The following is a 17,352-nucleotide window of genomic DNA, read 5'->3' as shown; positions in this document are numbered from 1 at the left end:
TTTCAAGCATGACTAACTTCATCTGGCTTCCACAAGCTTTTAGTCTTCAAAGGGAACTCACATGGTGTGTTGCAAGATCTATAAAATCTCATGTAGTATAAAGATGAAGGGACAGAGCCACACACCTAGTACTGATGGCATACGTAGGTCCAAGATGACCTGCCAAAGCTGGGTGGGGTGTGCCTGGATTTTTCATGTAGAGCAGCTCAAACTTTAAAGGAAAAAAAAAGCAGCAGCAGGTGGGGCTCTGAAACAGCAATTACCACAGGAGAGAGGCTTTGATTTTTCTAATGAAAACTAAAGGTCTGTAGTTAGTTGTAGCTAGAAAAACAAAAACCAAAAAACAAACAAACAAAAACAATAGCACCAAGTAAATATTATTTATTGATGGCTATTATTGCATCATATGTACTTGGATTGTATGGATCCATGGTATACCCAGCTCTCAAATGTGGTTCCAGGCCTCCCAACCCCGTGCAGTTGCCACCACTTCTGCATCTGAAAGTGCCATAGTAAAGGTAGAGTTTCACAAATATGGTCAAGATAAGGAATGAGTGTACTGTGACTCTTCAAGGGATGCCTCAGAAAGGGAATGTGATAGAGGTCTCTTGTGAGAGGAGAAAAGTGCTTAGAAAAATGGTTGCTAATTTCTCTCAGCTGACTGTTGTTTATCCTGAGCTTTGTTATGTGGCACATTCAGTGTGATGAAGCAGAAGATGCTTCATTATAAGACAAGACTACCTGTGGATTTGAACTGAAAAAAAAAATGGTATGGGCTCAAAGTGATGGGATATTCCTGAAGGAAAAGTTCTTCAAGGGCTAGGGAATGCAAGGGTCCTGTTTTGACTTATGTTTATTGTAAGCTTCATGTAGGCTTAGGAAATGCTTTGGGAATGTTAACCTGCTGTTGTACATTCTTTAACCTAAGGAGCATAGCTGCCTCAGATGGGAGTCTGGCCTAAATAAACCCTTGCTTTGATATAAGATAGGTCTTTAAAATTGGATGTGTCTGAAGGGATTTGGTAATTGCATGGATTCCTATGAAAAGATGTACAACTCTTCTCAACAACTCTTCTCACAATCCAGTTTGGTGTTTCCTGTAGTGTTTTATTACCAGTTATAGATCTCTATGATGGATTCACTTAGGTCAGAAATAAACTTGGGCTTTAAGTAAAATGTGTGAGCTGCATGGCATACAGTGGAGTTCTCTTGGACAGAGCAGCTGGGGAAGAGGTTGCCTACCTGACATGGTGTGCTGGTGGTATCTGACAAGCTACCTGCCCTGCTGAGGTTTTTCCACATCATTTGTGGGCACAGGAAGAGACAGCATTGCCTCTTAGGTTAAAATGAAATCTATGGGGTGATGAACAGTGTGGTCACCTCCACCATCCTCAGTGCAGGTACACGCTGCTGTACAGAAAGGAGACTCACTCCTTTCTTTCTCATGTCAGAGGGCTGGATTCCCTCCTCTTTGTAGCCTGTGGGCCCTTCTCTGGTTGCACAGCAAGAAACTGGATCTCTAAACCTTTTTTCATGCAAAATTTTTCACGGTACAATTTACATCAGTGAAACAGTACTTGCAGGTTTAAGTTTTTATTTATTTTTTTGTCTATGGGCCCTGTGTTCATAGTTCAGATGTGACCAAGCGTAACCTACCCTTCTCTATAATAGCATACAGGTTTTTACCAAGATAAGCTATTTAAGTTATTTAAGTGAATTGGAATACATGTTTGTGCAGCCAGAAATGAAGTGCAGTCATTTTTGTCATGTTAATGTAAATGGCAACTTGCCAAATAATTGAAACTTCTATTTGTAAAACAGTATGGATGTATTTTTCAAATCATGTGTTGAATGCCTTGATGTGAACTCTATTGAAATTATGTTTATTAAATGGCAGACCTAAAAATTATTTTTCATATTTTTCCCATATATTTTGCAGGAAGGTGGTAAATAAAACTGCTACTGAAGAGAACAAAATGTCAGACATTGGCATACATGCCACTGCTTTTCAAGTCTCTCCGAATAAAAACACTTTTGAGTTGTTGATTTGTTGATATCTATATTTTGATACCTCAAAAGCTCTTTGAGACATGAATGATTTCAAATAGGACAGTTTTTCCTAATGGAAAGTTATCTTTTGGCTTTGTCCTCACTATATTCTTGTTCAATAAATATATGTAAATACTATGTAAATACTATCAAATAATTATGTACAGTCTTTAGAACAGAGTAGAAAGAGCCTTATACAAAAAAGACCACCAGTCAAACTTCTCTACCAGTCGGTACATGTAAACATCTTGGAGCTCAGGTCTGTTTCCAACCTGATATGGATGGTTATCACATATCAATGGAACTTGAACAGTAGTTAAGTTTACATGATAGAAAATGATAACGTATCTGTATCAGTGGGGCAGAAGGGAACCCTCGGGGCGGTGTGCTCAGAGCTGCAGAGTGATAAGTGTTTAAACTGGAAACTTACACACCTGTTGACTTGTGACTGTGCTGTCAGAGCTGCAGCATTACCTTCAGGGGATCCTGTTATTCCCTCTGTTATTCCCTTCTTTCTCAGGCTCCTTCCAGTTGCTGCTGTAGATGACAGCTGATCATTCCAAGAGGCAGCAGTGGTTGGTAGGACTTGAGCAAAGCTACTATGCCTTCAGACAGCCTGTGGAGATCAGCTCTGGTAAGAGGAGAATGAATCACTCTAGATGTCAGGGTTGGCTGCAGAGTCTGGGCCCTCATACATGAGGGAGCAGCTTTCCTCTATTGTGGTACAGAATGAGGAGCCATTGTCCACAGCTTTCTAACTACTGCCTATTGTGAACCACCCTGGTGGATAAGAGTGTTTTAAAGCTTTAGTGTTTTTTATGCCCATCTAGAATATTTGAGGGAGGCCTGGTCTGGCAGATCTTTTGGCATCCAAGTGTTGCTCTTTGCTTTCATTTCCCACCAGTTTCCTTCTGTTATCGGTAAAGATGGCATTGCAGAGCTTTTGGGTGTTATCGTGTGATATCCTTGAAGTGACACTTTTCCTGCCTGTCAGGGGCAGAACCTTACGCAGTTTGTGAGCTTTTAATGCAAGAAAGCAGGCACACTTTTTTCTTCAACCTATTTGTTACATGCCTTGGAAAAACTGGATGTGGCCTTGCTTGTGGTAAACTCAGCACCCTGAAATCATATTGGCCCCTCACAGTTTCTTGTTGTGGCCTTAAAGTTCTTTGTAATCAACTTAAGATACAGAAAAAAAAAAAAAAAAACAACACAAATGTTATGTAAGTAATCAACATTTTCAGCATCTTAAGATTTCAAATATGGGTCTTACATAGGAGAGCTTAAAGAAACAAGGCAGCAAGAGATGAAAACATGGAGCAATTTATCAGATTAAAATGACTTATTTTTTTGGCTTTATGCCAAAGTGAGCCTCTTGCTCAAAACAAAGTTTCATGTCAGTATTCGAGCCTTCTAATTTGAACATTCATTTGGCCTTTTAATAATGCAGGGGACAAAAAAATACCCCCATCATGACTCCAGTTGCTCAATTTGGCTGGGGTTTCCCATTAGCTTCTTTCCCAGACTATTTATAGAATAGCAATTAAGATTAATGTATAGCTGCTCACATTTAGTTCCTGGCTCTACTGGGTTTTGAGCCACTCCCAACAAGACCTGAATGACTGAGGTATTTAGTGTCCATGAGAACTCCTGCTGAAATCAGCTGTAGCTATCTATCATGTAGATGTGTGTACCTTTAAATGTTTATTTTTTTTTGTATCATTAACTTTTTTCTGCTATGGCATGAAATTGTGAAGCTGGAGCTAGATAGGCAACATACTTCCCGGTTAATATATGGAAATATAATTTTTCAAAAAAAATATAATTTTTCAAAAGTTGTCTATTCATGTTAATGAATAGGAAATCTTTCAAATAAAAGAATTCATCATTACTCGCATCTACTCCTACTAATCCTTTTTAGGGTGTATGTTATTGATACAATTCAAGTGTCTTATACCAGCTATGAAACAGTAAAGTACAATGATCTATTTGTGATGTTCTTGGCTTCCAGCTTTTAAGGGTTGTGTATATGGTCTGAGAAGTAATTGGTATCAGTAGAAACAGCGTGCATTGAACAAGCATGGTCCAAGAACAGTATATACCATTTTGAGGAATGGACATTATTAACAAGTTTATGGATATCAAGTCCTCCTTTTAGTATCATAAATATCAGCAGTGCTCCTGTGCTGTACTTTGCATAGTGCTGGCTGATTGATCTGGGCTATGAGGACTGTCTCCATTTGTAGGATGCTGCTCATAGGCCTTGCATCAGAGACGGATGGATCGTGCTTATGAGAGCAACCAGCCAAAATAAATTGAGCAGTGTTCAATCCTGTTTTGCAAGCAGTTTAATAAGAGTGAATTTGAGGGTGGGGGTACAGTTTTGTCAGACCTCATCAGGTCAGGGAGACCTATAGGCACCAGTGTGCTAAGTCAGGCTTCTTTTCCTGGTGAGGAAGAGCAGAACTGTGCTAAAGGGAAGGATCCCATGGCTCAGATTACTATCTGAGCTAGACTTGACTCTCGGTGCATGTGACTGTTCAGAAATTGCAAAACATCATTTCTAAAAGGATACTGTGACAGATTGTGCTTGATATCATAAGGAGCTTACCTTTTGATTTGTGTCCCCTATATTAGAACAAATTGTGGTAAAGTAATGACTGCATGTATCACTAATATAGCTAGCTACAAGAAGTACCCCCAAATGAAAAAAATACAGCTTAATTTGTAACACGTTTCTATATATACAAGTATTAAGCTGGCAGAAAAAATGACTTTAGCTTGTTTTCCTATGTACCTCCATATTTACAACCCTACAATCTAAATGCTGGAACATCTTTTCTTTTCATTTTTTCCTCACTTGAAATAAACCACCTGAGCTGAGGTTGAGTCAGGGCCCTGCAAACAATATTCTTTTTAGTTGCACAAGGTTGATTCCTTCCCACAACTTGTTATTGGATGATGCAGGAATCCTATAGAAAGACAAATAGTTTGATCCTGTAATTTAAGCAGCATGTTTTAGTGGTATATGCACGTAAAATATGGATGTCTGAGCACAATAGTCCTATTTTTATTTTTGAATAATTAAGTTTAAGGTGTGTGTACTGGTTTTGGCTGGGATAGAGTTAATTTTCCTCCTAGTAGCTGGTACAATACTGTGTTTTGGGTTTAAGATGAGAATACTGCTGATAAAACATTGTTTTAATTGCTGCAGAGCAGTGCTTACACTAAATGAAGGACTTTTCAGCTTCTCACACTGCACTGCAAGGAGGAGGCTGGGGCTGCACAAGAAGCTAAGAGGGGACACAGCCAGAACAGCTGACCTAGAACGTACCATATGGTGTGCTCAGTTTAAAAAAAAAAGAAAAAAAAAAAGGGGAAATTTGTTGTTGGTCTTGGGGGTTGTTGTGGTGAGCAGTTGCCTTGTGCAGCACTCGAATATTTTTCCCCTTTTTTCCTTATTAAACCTTTTTTTTTTTTTCTTTCTTATTAAACTGTCTTGATATCAACTGAGTTCTTGCACTTTTATCACTTCTAATTCTCTCCACCATCCTGCTGGGAGGAGAGGGAATGAACAGGTGGCTGTGTGGTACTCACTTGTCTGCATATTAAACTGCAGATTTTTTTTTTAAATGCAGCGCTACGTGAAACTGTTTTAGTTACCAATTGCTGATACCACACTGACTTGAAAATAAAAAGTCATGTGTCGTACCTCAGAACTAGATAAGCTTCAAAATCTGTTAATTGGTGCAAGCACTACCCCTAGAATTATTTATCCTGTGCCAGACCAGCTTACTTGTCCAACTAACAGGCTCTCGGCACTGTTCCAGTGTCTCACAAAACAATGTCAACTGATTGATTTCTGGCTGTTTCAGAAAGTTTTCCAGTCTGAGGAGTCATCTCCACCCTGCAGGAAAACCCAGCATAATTCCCCAACGTTTAAATCAAACTATGCAAATAGCTGTCTTTCACTTCTTAAGCTAGTTACAGGACTTCTTGGTCTTCGGGGAATTATGTACAGCTTGTATCTAATTCCAATGGTACTGATGCAAGCATTAATTTGAAACAATTCAAGTAGCCTTACTGCTCCTTGCTCTGGTGGGCTGGCTAGAGAGAAAGAAATAAGGTAACATGCTGAGCTTGTCAAGTCAACTGGTCAGGTTTCAACCTGTTGTCTGTGGAGACAGAAGTGATAACATGGAGGTAATTCTCCCTTGTAGTAAGTCACTGTGAGCAGTATGATGTGGGGGAAACTTTTACAGCAAAGGGAAAAACCAATCTATGATTTTCCTTTTGAATAGGAAAATTCAAATCTGATTGCTCTGGTGGAGCTCTGACAATTGTTTCACTTTCTCCTCTATATAAGACCCAGAGGTTGCCCATGCTTTCCTGGGACTGGCACTAATAGTGACATATGCTTATTTTGGTTTGACTGAAGTGTCTGCAGAGACTTTGTCTCAGCCTGGGTGTGCTAGCTGGGTTAGGAGCTCTGACCCAGAAGTTCATACGCTTGCTTTTTCTTCCCCATTCAGAGGTGGTGTCTGCAAGACTTGGGCCAATTGTCTTAGCAAAGGATGCTGGCATCAAGAGTCTAGTGCCTATATACGCCAAGTTCAGTCTTTCTGTGCTCTGTGTTTTGTAGACTAGACCTAAGGGATAAAGTGCCTTTGCTTCCTCAGGAATGGCCTTGGAAAAGGACAAGATAAGGGAGCAGAGGGAGGTGAAAGGGGAAGGACGTTCCTCTGAACAAGACTGCTGAAATACTACACTGAAGGTTTTTTTTTTTTTTTTTAGTTGCTACTGCTGATATGGTTGGGTAATTGGAGTCTGTGTACTCTGTCCTGTGTTAGTCTGGCTGCTTGGGAAGATAACTTTTGTCCTTCTTTAACCTGCTGCTTCTGGAACTGGGGGGCGTGGGAAGAACCTGACATGACTCCAGGTATTATGACACAGAAAGCTATGCCTTCGCTGTGTCTTCTGATTAGTCAGAAAGAGATGATACTACAGAGAAGTTCAGAGAAAAACAGAAATGACTAGGGGGCTTCCTGGACTGACTTATGAGGAAAAGGCAAGAAAGCTGCTGTGCATCTGTACAGTTCTGCTAAGTGATTAATGGGGAATGTGATGATAACATACAACTAATTGAGGCTTGTATATGCCAAAGAGAGGAATTAGTTCTGTGTTGTGTGAGGAGGATGAGTAATGAACACATGCTACTGTCCTGAAGATGGCTGTATGATGTACCCAGAACAGCAGTTGTTTGATGGTGAAAGAGAATTGCATGATATACTTGGTTTAGGAATACCAAACAGTACTAAAAATCTGTTATTACATGGTGATGCATATTAACTTTTCTCACAAAGAAAACCATTTCATCCCCTCATAGCTTGAGATACTGGATACTGTCTTGCTCCTAAGTTATTAAAAATAAACTGGAAAAAAGTGAATCATGCCTCTGTTTTCATAGATTCCTGTTAGAAATCTAGAGAAAATATTTTCTTTAATAAGAGAACACAATTTTTAACAGCAAATGTTGTGGAAGGAATTGAAATAAACATTTGGTCATGCATCTGTTTTGAAAGGCCATAGGTAACTTCTGATATCTTACAAAAAAAAAAAAAAGGAAATAAACGTTTTCAAAGCCTTGAAGTAAGACTGTTGCAACTTCTATTTAAAGTACGGAAGTTACTCTGGCTAGTTGTAACAGCTACTGATAAAAATACAAGGTTAGGAGATCAGACGCCCGGGTTTCTGCTGAAACTTTAAGGTCTCTAGATCAACTTGGGAAAATTCTGTAAAATGAATGTCACAGAAATCTTGCTTAAGAAATTTCTATCCAGTGCAGTAGCCTGGGATACTTCATGGAATCGCAGAATACCAGTAGTTAAGGGCAGCTTGGGTCTGGCATGATATTGATTAACATTGCTTCTACACAGCAGACTAAATCCTTTAGTAGTAATAAGGGTAACAAGCAAAACACTACTTAGGAATGGTTACAAGTTGTTTATCAGATGCTATTGGAGGATTACTCCAATGCCAAAATACTGCCTTTAACTATAGTTCAAACACAGCTAAAATAAACCTACTGTACCCTAAACCAGATAAATTATACTTGTAAAAAAAAAAAAAAAGAACCCTTACATACCGCTTATAAATGTACTCAATAAATAGCCATGATCAGGAAACAACTACAGTGGAATTTGGAAAATGAGGTGTCAACCTATTTTTCTTTTGTGTACTTTTGTATCTAATGGTCCTTGATTCATTTTTATCTAATAGTGCCATGTACTCTCTTGAAGACATCATACTCAAGAGGAGAATTGTACTCTTCCAGCTTGAATATTCTCTGCTCTCCTATTAAGGAGAGGAAAGAACCCGCAGAAGCATTGCTTTTCCTCATAGCAAAGGAGGCTATTAGTATGCCATTCTGCTTGAAAGAGCTCAGAAATTTTGAAACATGTCATAACAAAGAAAACAATACCATGGTGCAAGAGCACAAATATTATGACAGTGTGTACTCTCAGTCCTTCCTTATACACACCCCCTCTGGCTCTGGAAAAGAGGACAAAGGCCTAGTCCATCCACATGTATGGAGGTTAAACTTCCTGAAGGCAATAACAATGTTTAGCTCCTATGCAAGGCTGGAGACTATGTAAATTACTAGTTTTTGAAACTGGCAATCTATCTAACTTAAATAATGATGCATTAACGTTGGCTTGAATGTCTAGGAAAGGCCAGGCTCTCACTAGCCCTCTGACTGATTTTATGACAGGGTATTTGGTCTTCATAGATGTCTTTTCTGAAGTTGGTTTCAAGACTTCTGAGAGTGTCCGTGAAGTCAGGACAGTTTATTCAAGAAGAAAATATTTCCTTTCCAGAACATAAATGAAAGATGGAGCCATATTCATCCCATTATTAAAGTGCTATTGCAGTACTCAGCAAAGTTGCAACAGGATACAATCACCCTTGCCAAAATCACAGCTGTAGCATGTTGAATTTGGCTGGAGGTGGATTTCACCTTTGGTTTTATGTCTACTTCAGACTTAAAAGGCAAAAAGCCTGCCACAATAAATGAACTCTCTTGTCTGTTATTAAACAAAACACCTCCCCCAGCTCCATGAAGAATTGTGCAAAATCTGGGCTTTGGTTGAGAAGCTCTACCCTTCCGTATGTGGACATGCTCCTTGCTTTTGTGTAGGAAGTTTCACCTTGGACTACTTATGTTGTGGTGTAAGTGATGGGGGACCTGTAAATCCAGGTCTTTTCTGCTTCTAAAACTTCCTTGTTAAGGGTCTTCTGTGCCTGATGCACCCTGCCACTAGGAATCCCCCTTTTGAAAAAGTTTGGGTCAGAAGAACTGGACAGGATCCTGAAGCAAATTGATGTCCATCTTGTATCAGTCTACTCAGTAAGCAGCGTGAAATTAAGCTGGTACCAAGGCTGCGCTTCTGCTTAGAGGCCATCACCAGAGATCTGCATTGAACTGAGTCTAGCTAGTGCTGCTGTGCTGAGATGGCTCTTGAATAAAGTGGCTGCTTTGAATGGACTTCTTCCTGAATGAGGATTAGGGATACTAACAGGCGATTTATCCCATTTTATGGGTCATTGGGTGTAAAGGCGAAAGCAAGTTTCAGGCTTCATCAGATGTAGCTGGTGAATGGGGTTAGATAATCTGATAGGAAAACAACACAAAAGGCTGCCCAACTGACATCTCCCAAGTAAGGTAAAGGAATAAAACTTTTGGCCTCCACCACAAAAGAGGATACAAAGGTATATTATTATATCTCCCTGCCGTGTGGGTTCTATGCAATATATATGAGCTGTTATTCACAGATAACTTTTGCAAGATTTTTTTTTTCAATGAGTTTGTGTTTGGCATCTGTTAATTCTTGAAGCACATGAAGTTCTCAAATCTTTCCTTTGTAATTAGGTTTAATCCATGAAGGAGGAAATTATGTAGTTCTGCTGCTCAGTAGGTTAAAATTCTAGGAGATTTAAGAAAGTAGTTAGGACCGACATTATTCAAGTAGCTGGTTTTAACGGCTACCTAATTCGGGGTTTCAGGAGGAGGGGGAAACGCCCTGAAATCTTTGTTGAAAATGTTTTGGCTGTCAGGTATCCTTTTTTTCCTCTTTAAAACACAGTAAGGCATTCAGGAACTGCGAGGGATGAGCTTGTTGTGAAACAAAGTCTCAAACGTGATATATTTGTTTGATAATACAGATCTCTTAAAAAAAATCCAGTTAAAACCGGGGCCCGGTCTGGACTGGAATTCACAGGCAGTTCTGCTCGGGCTGGGGCTTCCACTGAATGCGCACACAGACTGGGGAGTTTGGAGCTGTCAGCATGGTTTTTTTTTTGCAGAGCCTCTCACACACAGATAAAATTTTTATGCTCCCTTCCTCTTCTAGTAGGGTTTTCTGTCCCACTGACACCAGCTGTGCCTGTGCAGTGTGTAAAATCCTCTCCTGTATCCCAGACTGTACCCACCCAACCAGGTCTCACACTCTGGGTGATGCAGACCTTCATGGGGCTGGAAGAACATGGCTTAGAAGTATTGGTTTACTGCTGACATGTCAAATATCAAAAGGAGAAAGGCTTTTTCTCTGTTCTGTCATCCTGATTTATTAGACGTTAAGAAAGACAAAGTGCTCAGACATACAAACCTCGCTGTTTTGGAAAGGTCTGCGAAATGGTTAATTTGCTTGTTCCACACAAAAATGTAAAGTGTCGGTTCTCTGATTACCTGCTGCTGGAAAGTGTTTGGACAGGTGCTGCGTTTCACCAGCCGTCTGTCACAGCTGACAGCACGGATTTATGGCCGGGCACCAGCCCCGGCCTCCCGGCTCCGCTCCGGCCAGGGGTCCCCGCAGTGGGGCGCCCCCGAGGGCTGCGGGATCGGCCCAGGGCGGCAGCCGAGACCCACCCCGCTTCTTCTTCGTCCCCCCCATCCCTCCCTGTAAATTCACTTGCTTGTGAACCAGCCCCTCCAACTCCCTTGCTGAGAAACGCGGCATGGTTTTAAGCAGCCTCACGAGGGAGGAGATTTCCACCCAACGGGGGAAATTCGCCCCTCGTCTTCCTTTTTAGGGCTGGGGAGAGGAAACGATACTCCCCAACTCTTCTGCCGCTCCGCTGCGGGATGCTGAGGGGGGGAAAGGGGAAGGCAAAACCCCCTGCACTGTGCCGGGACCTGCGCTTCCTGGAGCATCCAAACCCCTCAAATATCTAACAAGCTCTGTGGGCTTTTTTTTTTCTTCTTCTTTTTTTTTTTTTTTTTTTTTTTTTTTTTTTTTCGTTCCCTTTTTAACTACTTTTTACTAAAAAGGGTGCTTTTCTCAACGGAAAAAGCCGAATGCCATCCTCTTGCTACATATCGCTACTCGCGCCTGCACACATCCGATTAAATCCGCGCTTGTGGCTGTAAGACGAAATTCCCCGCTCCGCCAAGGTGCTTTTAACACATCCTGAAACCTGGCCGCTGCAGGTCGACAACACCAAAAGCTGCTAGCAGTTGCCTGCTGCCGACTCGTACGGGCTCCTATAAAGGAAGAGATGTTACAACGCCTGCTCGAGGAAAGGGTAGATTATAGAAGAGCAGATTAATATTTGCACAGAGCCTGGAAGGCAAAAATGATGTCGAAATGCTACGTGTGTGTATGTGTGCATGTGTGTGTACATAAAAACCAATTCCTTCAAGGGTTGGATTACTTAATACATTAGTCACTAATCTCTCGCAGTGTTCTGATGAATGTTATGGTCTGAGCTAAACACACCGTGAAATCTGCTTGAGCTTTATTGAAACAAGTCGGGGTTTTCGCCTGCAGATCGTTCCGTTTGAAGCTTTCCTTTCCGAGCCCACCTTTGCTATTTTGCAAAGTTTTTTGCGGGTAGGAGAGGAGCTATGCCAGGGCTGAACCCCGGCGCTGAGGGAAGAGGAAGTGGGGAAAAAGCCCAGGGTCCAAAAAAAAAGGGTTCTTAGAAAACAACCAGCACCCGAAATCCTGTTTGCCATCGTTTGTTTCGGGGATCTATGGTTACAGAAGACTCGGGGGGAAAATAGCCCGCCGGTTTTCATCCCTTTTTATTATTATTAAAGCAAACAAACCCCAGATGACCATTTCAGAGCTTGTAAAAAAAACAAAACAAACAAAAAAACACGAAACTAAACAAAAACCCCAACCATGTGAGTTCGGGGACGCAGGTAACCTCTAATTCAGTACCACGGGCAGTTAAAAACCAATCCTTCCCTTTTTCCGGCTCGGTCTCTCTGAGGCTTTCCCTGCTCAAATCTGACGATACGAAACAGCCTTAACACAACACGCTTCGGGAGGAGGCAAGGTGTGAAAACTTTTTTTTTTTTTTTTTTTTTTTTATTACCGGCAAATACTCCAATAGAGCTCGGGCTGCTGCGTTTTTGCCCCCTGTAGAATGACAGGTTGGCTCCGCCAGCAGCGGTCGTGCTAACGACCTTCCTGCGGCGGGTTTGCTTTGCACCGGGAGATGACAACAAGACTGCCTTTCGCCTGCTGTCCTTCGTGAAACAATAATTATAATAATGATAAAAACCGGCAGGCAGATGCGCTGGACTTCCGCACGCTGCAAGCCTCCCCCGGTTCGGGCAGCCAGCCCTTGTTTTTTTCGCAGGGCTGACGAGTAGCGGGGCAAGGCGATTTGATGCCAGGAATTTAAGGACTTCCAAAGCTGGAGGCAGTCCCTGAGCCGGGGGGACTCCAGCCAGCTCCTGCGGTCCAAATAGCGCGGGGGTCCCGCACGGGTGCCCCCCGCAGCCTCCCTCCCCAGCACAGACATCGTGCGCTTCTCCTTAGCGCAGGCTTTACCTGGGGGAGGCTTTTATTAGGGAGGAGGAGGGAAAAAAGAAGAAGGAACATCGTGGCCGAGCATCAGTAAAATGCACACGCACATCTATTATATACAAACACGAAAATAAAATGCGAAAAACATCACTCTTTCCAGTAGCAGGGGTCGTGGCCTTAAGTGTAGGGCGCCAGCCAGCAGGAGTGCCAACGCCTGGCGTTTCCCTGTCCCCCCCTTCCCCCGAGCAATAATTAATTAATTAAAAAAGCCGCACTCTCCTCGTGTGAAAAAAACAAAAAATAAACACTACTTTTATAAATAATTTAATGTCCTCCCTTCCCACGAAATGCTAGTTGCCGGACAGGAGAAAAGGCTTCTTTTGGCACAGTGATGCTTTGCAGTACAGACCCTACGGCTCCGCAGCAGCCCCCCCACCCCCCTTTTCCCACCCTCCCACCACCCCTTCCCCGCCTTCCCGAGTGCACAGCGCGACCCCCGGCTGCCGCCACCGCGGGGACAGCCCCTGCTGTCACCGAAGGCGTCGGTGGCGGGAGGTGCGGGGATTAAAAAAAAAAAAAGGGGGGTCCGGAGGGGAAGGCGAGGGAATGGCTGAAGTCAAGTAGTCTCGACGAACAGTAAGAAGCACTTGAGGATCATGGCTACGTCCGAAACGGCACGTTTGGGGCCGGTTTTGGGTTGGGTTGACGCGAACCCGCTGTCATTTCTCTAAGGCACAGTCACCGAAGGCTTTCGCTTGGAGGCTTTGGGCGCTTCTGGGGCTAAAGTGCGGGATCCAGAGCCTCCTCCTCGCCCCCTTCCCCGCCTCCCCTCGCGGGGCAGACGGAGGGGGGGGGTCCATTAAGCCAGGGGGGTCTCCACGGCGTACGGCTGGAAGGGGGCCGAGCCCCCGGCGGCCGGCTGCACCCGGAGGGGGGCGTAGAGCGGGGACCCCGTCTGCGGCCCCCCCCGGCCCCCTTTGTGGAGGCCGGCGGGGAAGAGCGGCTCCGGCGGCCGCTCCCCCGACGGCTCCCCGCGGGGCAGCGCCTGCCGCCCGCCGGGCAGCAGCAGCGGCGGCGGCTCGGGCAGCCCGTAGGCGCAGAGCTGCAGGAGACCCCCCCCGTAGAGGGCGGCGGGGGGATGCTGCGCGGCCCCCGGGTAGGGCAGCAGCGGGTAGGGACCGGCCAGCAGGTGCGGCGGGGGCGCGGGGGGCGCCGGCCACACGAGGCGGCCGTGGGGCTGCGGGGGAGGCTGCGGGGGGGCGCGGGGCGCCGGCGGCCTCCGGAGGAGGCTCTCGATGGCGAAGGAGCTGGAGAACTTGGCGGCGCCGCCCGCTGTCGCCGCCTCCTTCTTAGCGCCGGGGCCCGGCGCGCAGTTGCAGGGCGAGGAGGCGCAGCAGCACCGCGGGGAGCCGCCGGGGGACGCGGAGCCCGCTCCGGTCGCCTCCCCCGGTGCTGGCGGCGGCGGCGGCGGCGGCGGCGGTGGCGGCGGGGCGGCGACGGGGCGGGCGGGCGGCGGGGCGGCGCGGCTCAGGCGCTTGCGGCGCCGTCGGAAGACGCCGTCGGCGAAGGTGTACTCGCTGCTGGGGTTGAGCATCCAGTAGTTGTCCTTGCCCCAGGGCCGCGCCGGGTCGCGCAGCACCTTGACGAAGCAGTCGTTGAGCGAGAGGTTGTGGCGCACCGAGTTGCGCCAGCCCGTGTAGGCGCCGCGGAAGAAGGGGAAGCGGCTCATCAGGTAGTCGTTGATCTCGGCCAGGGTCAGGCGGCCCCCGGCCGAGTCCCGGATGGCCATGGCGATCAGCGCGATGTAGGAGTAGGGCGGCTTGGGGCGCCGCGTGTAGGGCTTCCCCTTGGCGCTCTCGGGCGGCGGCGGCGGCGGGGGTGGCGGCGGCGGGGGCTGCTGCGGGGCCGGGGGGGGCTGCTGCGGGGGGCGCCCCGTCCTCCCGGCCCCGCCGCCGGGGCTGTTGGCGGCGCAGTCGCCGTCGGAGCCCAGCTCGCTGTCTGCCGGCGCCGGGGAGAGGGAGCCGCTGCCTTCCTGGTCGCTGCCGGCGCTCAGCTTGTCCTCGTAGTGCTGCGAGAACACCTCCAGCTTCATGGCGCCCCGCCGATCGGCCGAGGGGGCGACCCCCGCCCCTCGGCGCGGCCCCGACGGCGAGGCCGGGGGGGAGGCGGCGGGGCCGGGCGAGGCCGGAGGGGGCGGCTCTGGCCCCGCACCGCCTTGGACAGCTCCGCGGAGACCGGACGGGCACCGGGGCTCCGCGCCCCGGACAGCTAAGCGGGCACAGGCACCGGCACCGACACCGGGATTAGCACCGGGGTGTTTCCGAAGGCTTCCCCCTCCGCGTCCTCGTCGCCCTGCGAGGCTGCCGCTCGCTCTCCGTCCCCCTTGTCGCTTACGCGGCTTGCTCCATGGGGCCGGAGGAGAGCGGGTCCCCGCGGAGGGCCGGCTGCCGGGGCTCCTCTCCGCGCCCCCCCGAGCCCGGTGGTCCTCGGGGCGCTGCCGCCGGTCCCGTCGGGCGCTCCCCGGTGGCGGGGCGATGCTCCGGAGGGCCGCCGGGGTCACTCGCTCCGCTCTCTCCGGCTTCCCCCTCGCCGCTGCGGGTCCCCGTCAGCGCCGGGCAGCCGGGCCGGCTCCTCGCTGCGGCGCGGGGAGCAGCCGGGTTATTAGGGTTATTAGTGTTATTGTCATTATCTCTCTCTTCCCCTGTGGTTCTGTGTCTCTCCACCACTTTCAGACCAGCCCATTATAACGCCGGCGAGAGGCGGAGCTAGGACAAAGATCTGAAAGGGTGGTGGGTGGAGAAGCAAGGTAGCAAAGGTGGGTACGCACTAATAAGCCGTATCAGAGCCGTAATTAGCCGAGATGACAGCGAGGTCTTGTTGGAAAGTTACTTTACGAAACTTGTTTGCATTTTCCCTTGCCAGGTTCCTCCCCTTCCCGGGCATTTCGAACGAAGCGGCCGCTCGGCGTGACTCCGCATCGCCGGGCCCGCCTCCCAGGTGTAAAATGCGGAGCGACTTATAGGTGGCAGAGCAGAACCTGGTACGCGCCGTGATTTATTTTAATAGCGCTGCATAGAGCAACAAGTTGTAATGTGACAGCTCAACAACGTGTTGGAAAATAACACGCTGCTCCGCAGCTGGGAATTCCTCATGATTTATGTAGCCCGACAAAGTCGTTTCAGTCCTGGCCCCTCTTTCCTTCTGTCGTAAGCACGCCCTGTATAGGGGTAAGATGTGAACAGGTAGGCAATACTGTGTGCTTTTGCTGCGGGAGAGAAGTAGTCAAAACCTTAACTTCAGTTTTAGGTATGCTACTGTGCATATAGTAGCGTTGCTTGATCTCGTCCGGATGTTTGTAATGTTATAACTGTTGCTCTCCAATAAAATCTTTATTTATTTATTTATTTTTAAAGCGATTTGCTGTAATATATATATATATATTTAACATCGTGGCTCTATAAATTTTCTGTAATGCCTGGCACAAAAGTGTTCTGTAATTTTATCTAGATACTTTTCTTGCTAGAAAAAGTGACCATGACTTTTCTGCTTAATTGTAGCTTTGCACTTGCCAGGGTCTTAGGCTCCTTCAGCAGTCAGAAGTTCGATCCTCCTTGTCTGTTGGACAGAACAGCTCAATGAAGAGAGCAAGACAGCAGTAACTTCTCTGTAAACTCAGTTCAGTCCTGCCCTGCTCTTCATTCAAAGTCAGTTGCAAAACCCCATTTGACTTCCTACAGCAGTAGTGCTAGCATCTACAAAACTATAACAAAACAAAAATATCAGCAGAAATCTAGCGTGATGCTTACATTTTATTTCTCATATGTATACTTTGAATTTTGTGTCCTAGAGTAAGTGTTAGATTGCTCCATATTTTCCCAAAGCAGTTTTTCTAAATCAGACTTTGTTTTAGAATAAATGCTTAAAATTGCAGAGTCACTCTACCTAGGACTGTGCTCCTGCGGTCTGGCTGTCAAGGTGTGTTGGGGAGGAACTTAAAAGAAGTCGAATTTGAAAGGCTAACAGAAGAAAAAAACAGTCCTACTTTTCTTTCCCCATCTCTCTTGAATAGAATATATACATTCCCACACACACCTGCAAAGTGTTTCAAAGCTTTGACATTTTTTTTTTTTCGGTTTGTGTGGGTCTTAAATACTGAACAATGAGAGGTCGTTCTGTCCATTTGGTTGTACTCTAACTTTAATAATGGATTTGATGTCTTCCTGTTCCCACTAAAGCTGTACTAGTTCAGAAAAATGGGTAATTGAATGACAAAAATAAGAGGAGGGAGACCTCTCTTGGTTTCTTGTTGTTGTCTCTCTGTAATGTAAACAGATCTTTCACTGCATTAGCTGTAGGTGCCAATGTTTGTGTTTAAGGGTATGGGAAAAAGCCATCATTCCTTCCAAAACTTGTATTTTCTAAGATGATGCCAATGGCGAGGGTAGGTTTTTCCTCTTCCTGCTTTTGTTGTAAATAGCAGTGAAGT

General features: G+C 46.1%; 1 protein-coding gene across 1 annotated transcript; it reads right to left on the bottom strand.

The window, feature by feature from the left end:
• Positions 1-11,832: 11,832 nt before the first annotated feature.
• On the bottom strand, positions 11,833-15,608 carry FOXQ1 (forkhead box Q1). Its single transcript, XM_038175420.2, has one exon. It carries the CDS (start codon positions 14,956-14,958, stop codon positions 13,726-13,728), a length of 1,233 nt encoding a protein of 410 aa, XP_038031348.2. The 5' UTR covers positions 14,959-15,608; the 3' UTR covers positions 11,833-13,725.
• Between the last annotated feature and the right edge of the window lie 1,744 nt (positions 15,609-17,352).

The sequence above is a fragment of the Anas platyrhynchos genome, chromosome 2 (genome assembly GCF_047663525.1).
Source record: "Anas platyrhynchos isolate ZD024472 breed Pekin duck chromosome 2, IASCAAS_PekinDuck_T2T, whole genome shotgun sequence".
Lineage (NCBI taxonomy): Eukaryota > Metazoa > Chordata > Aves > Anseriformes > Anatidae > Anas > Anas platyrhynchos.
The sequence above is the reverse complement of the archived record's forward strand: the minus strand, read 5'-3'. Positions and strand labels throughout refer to the sequence as shown.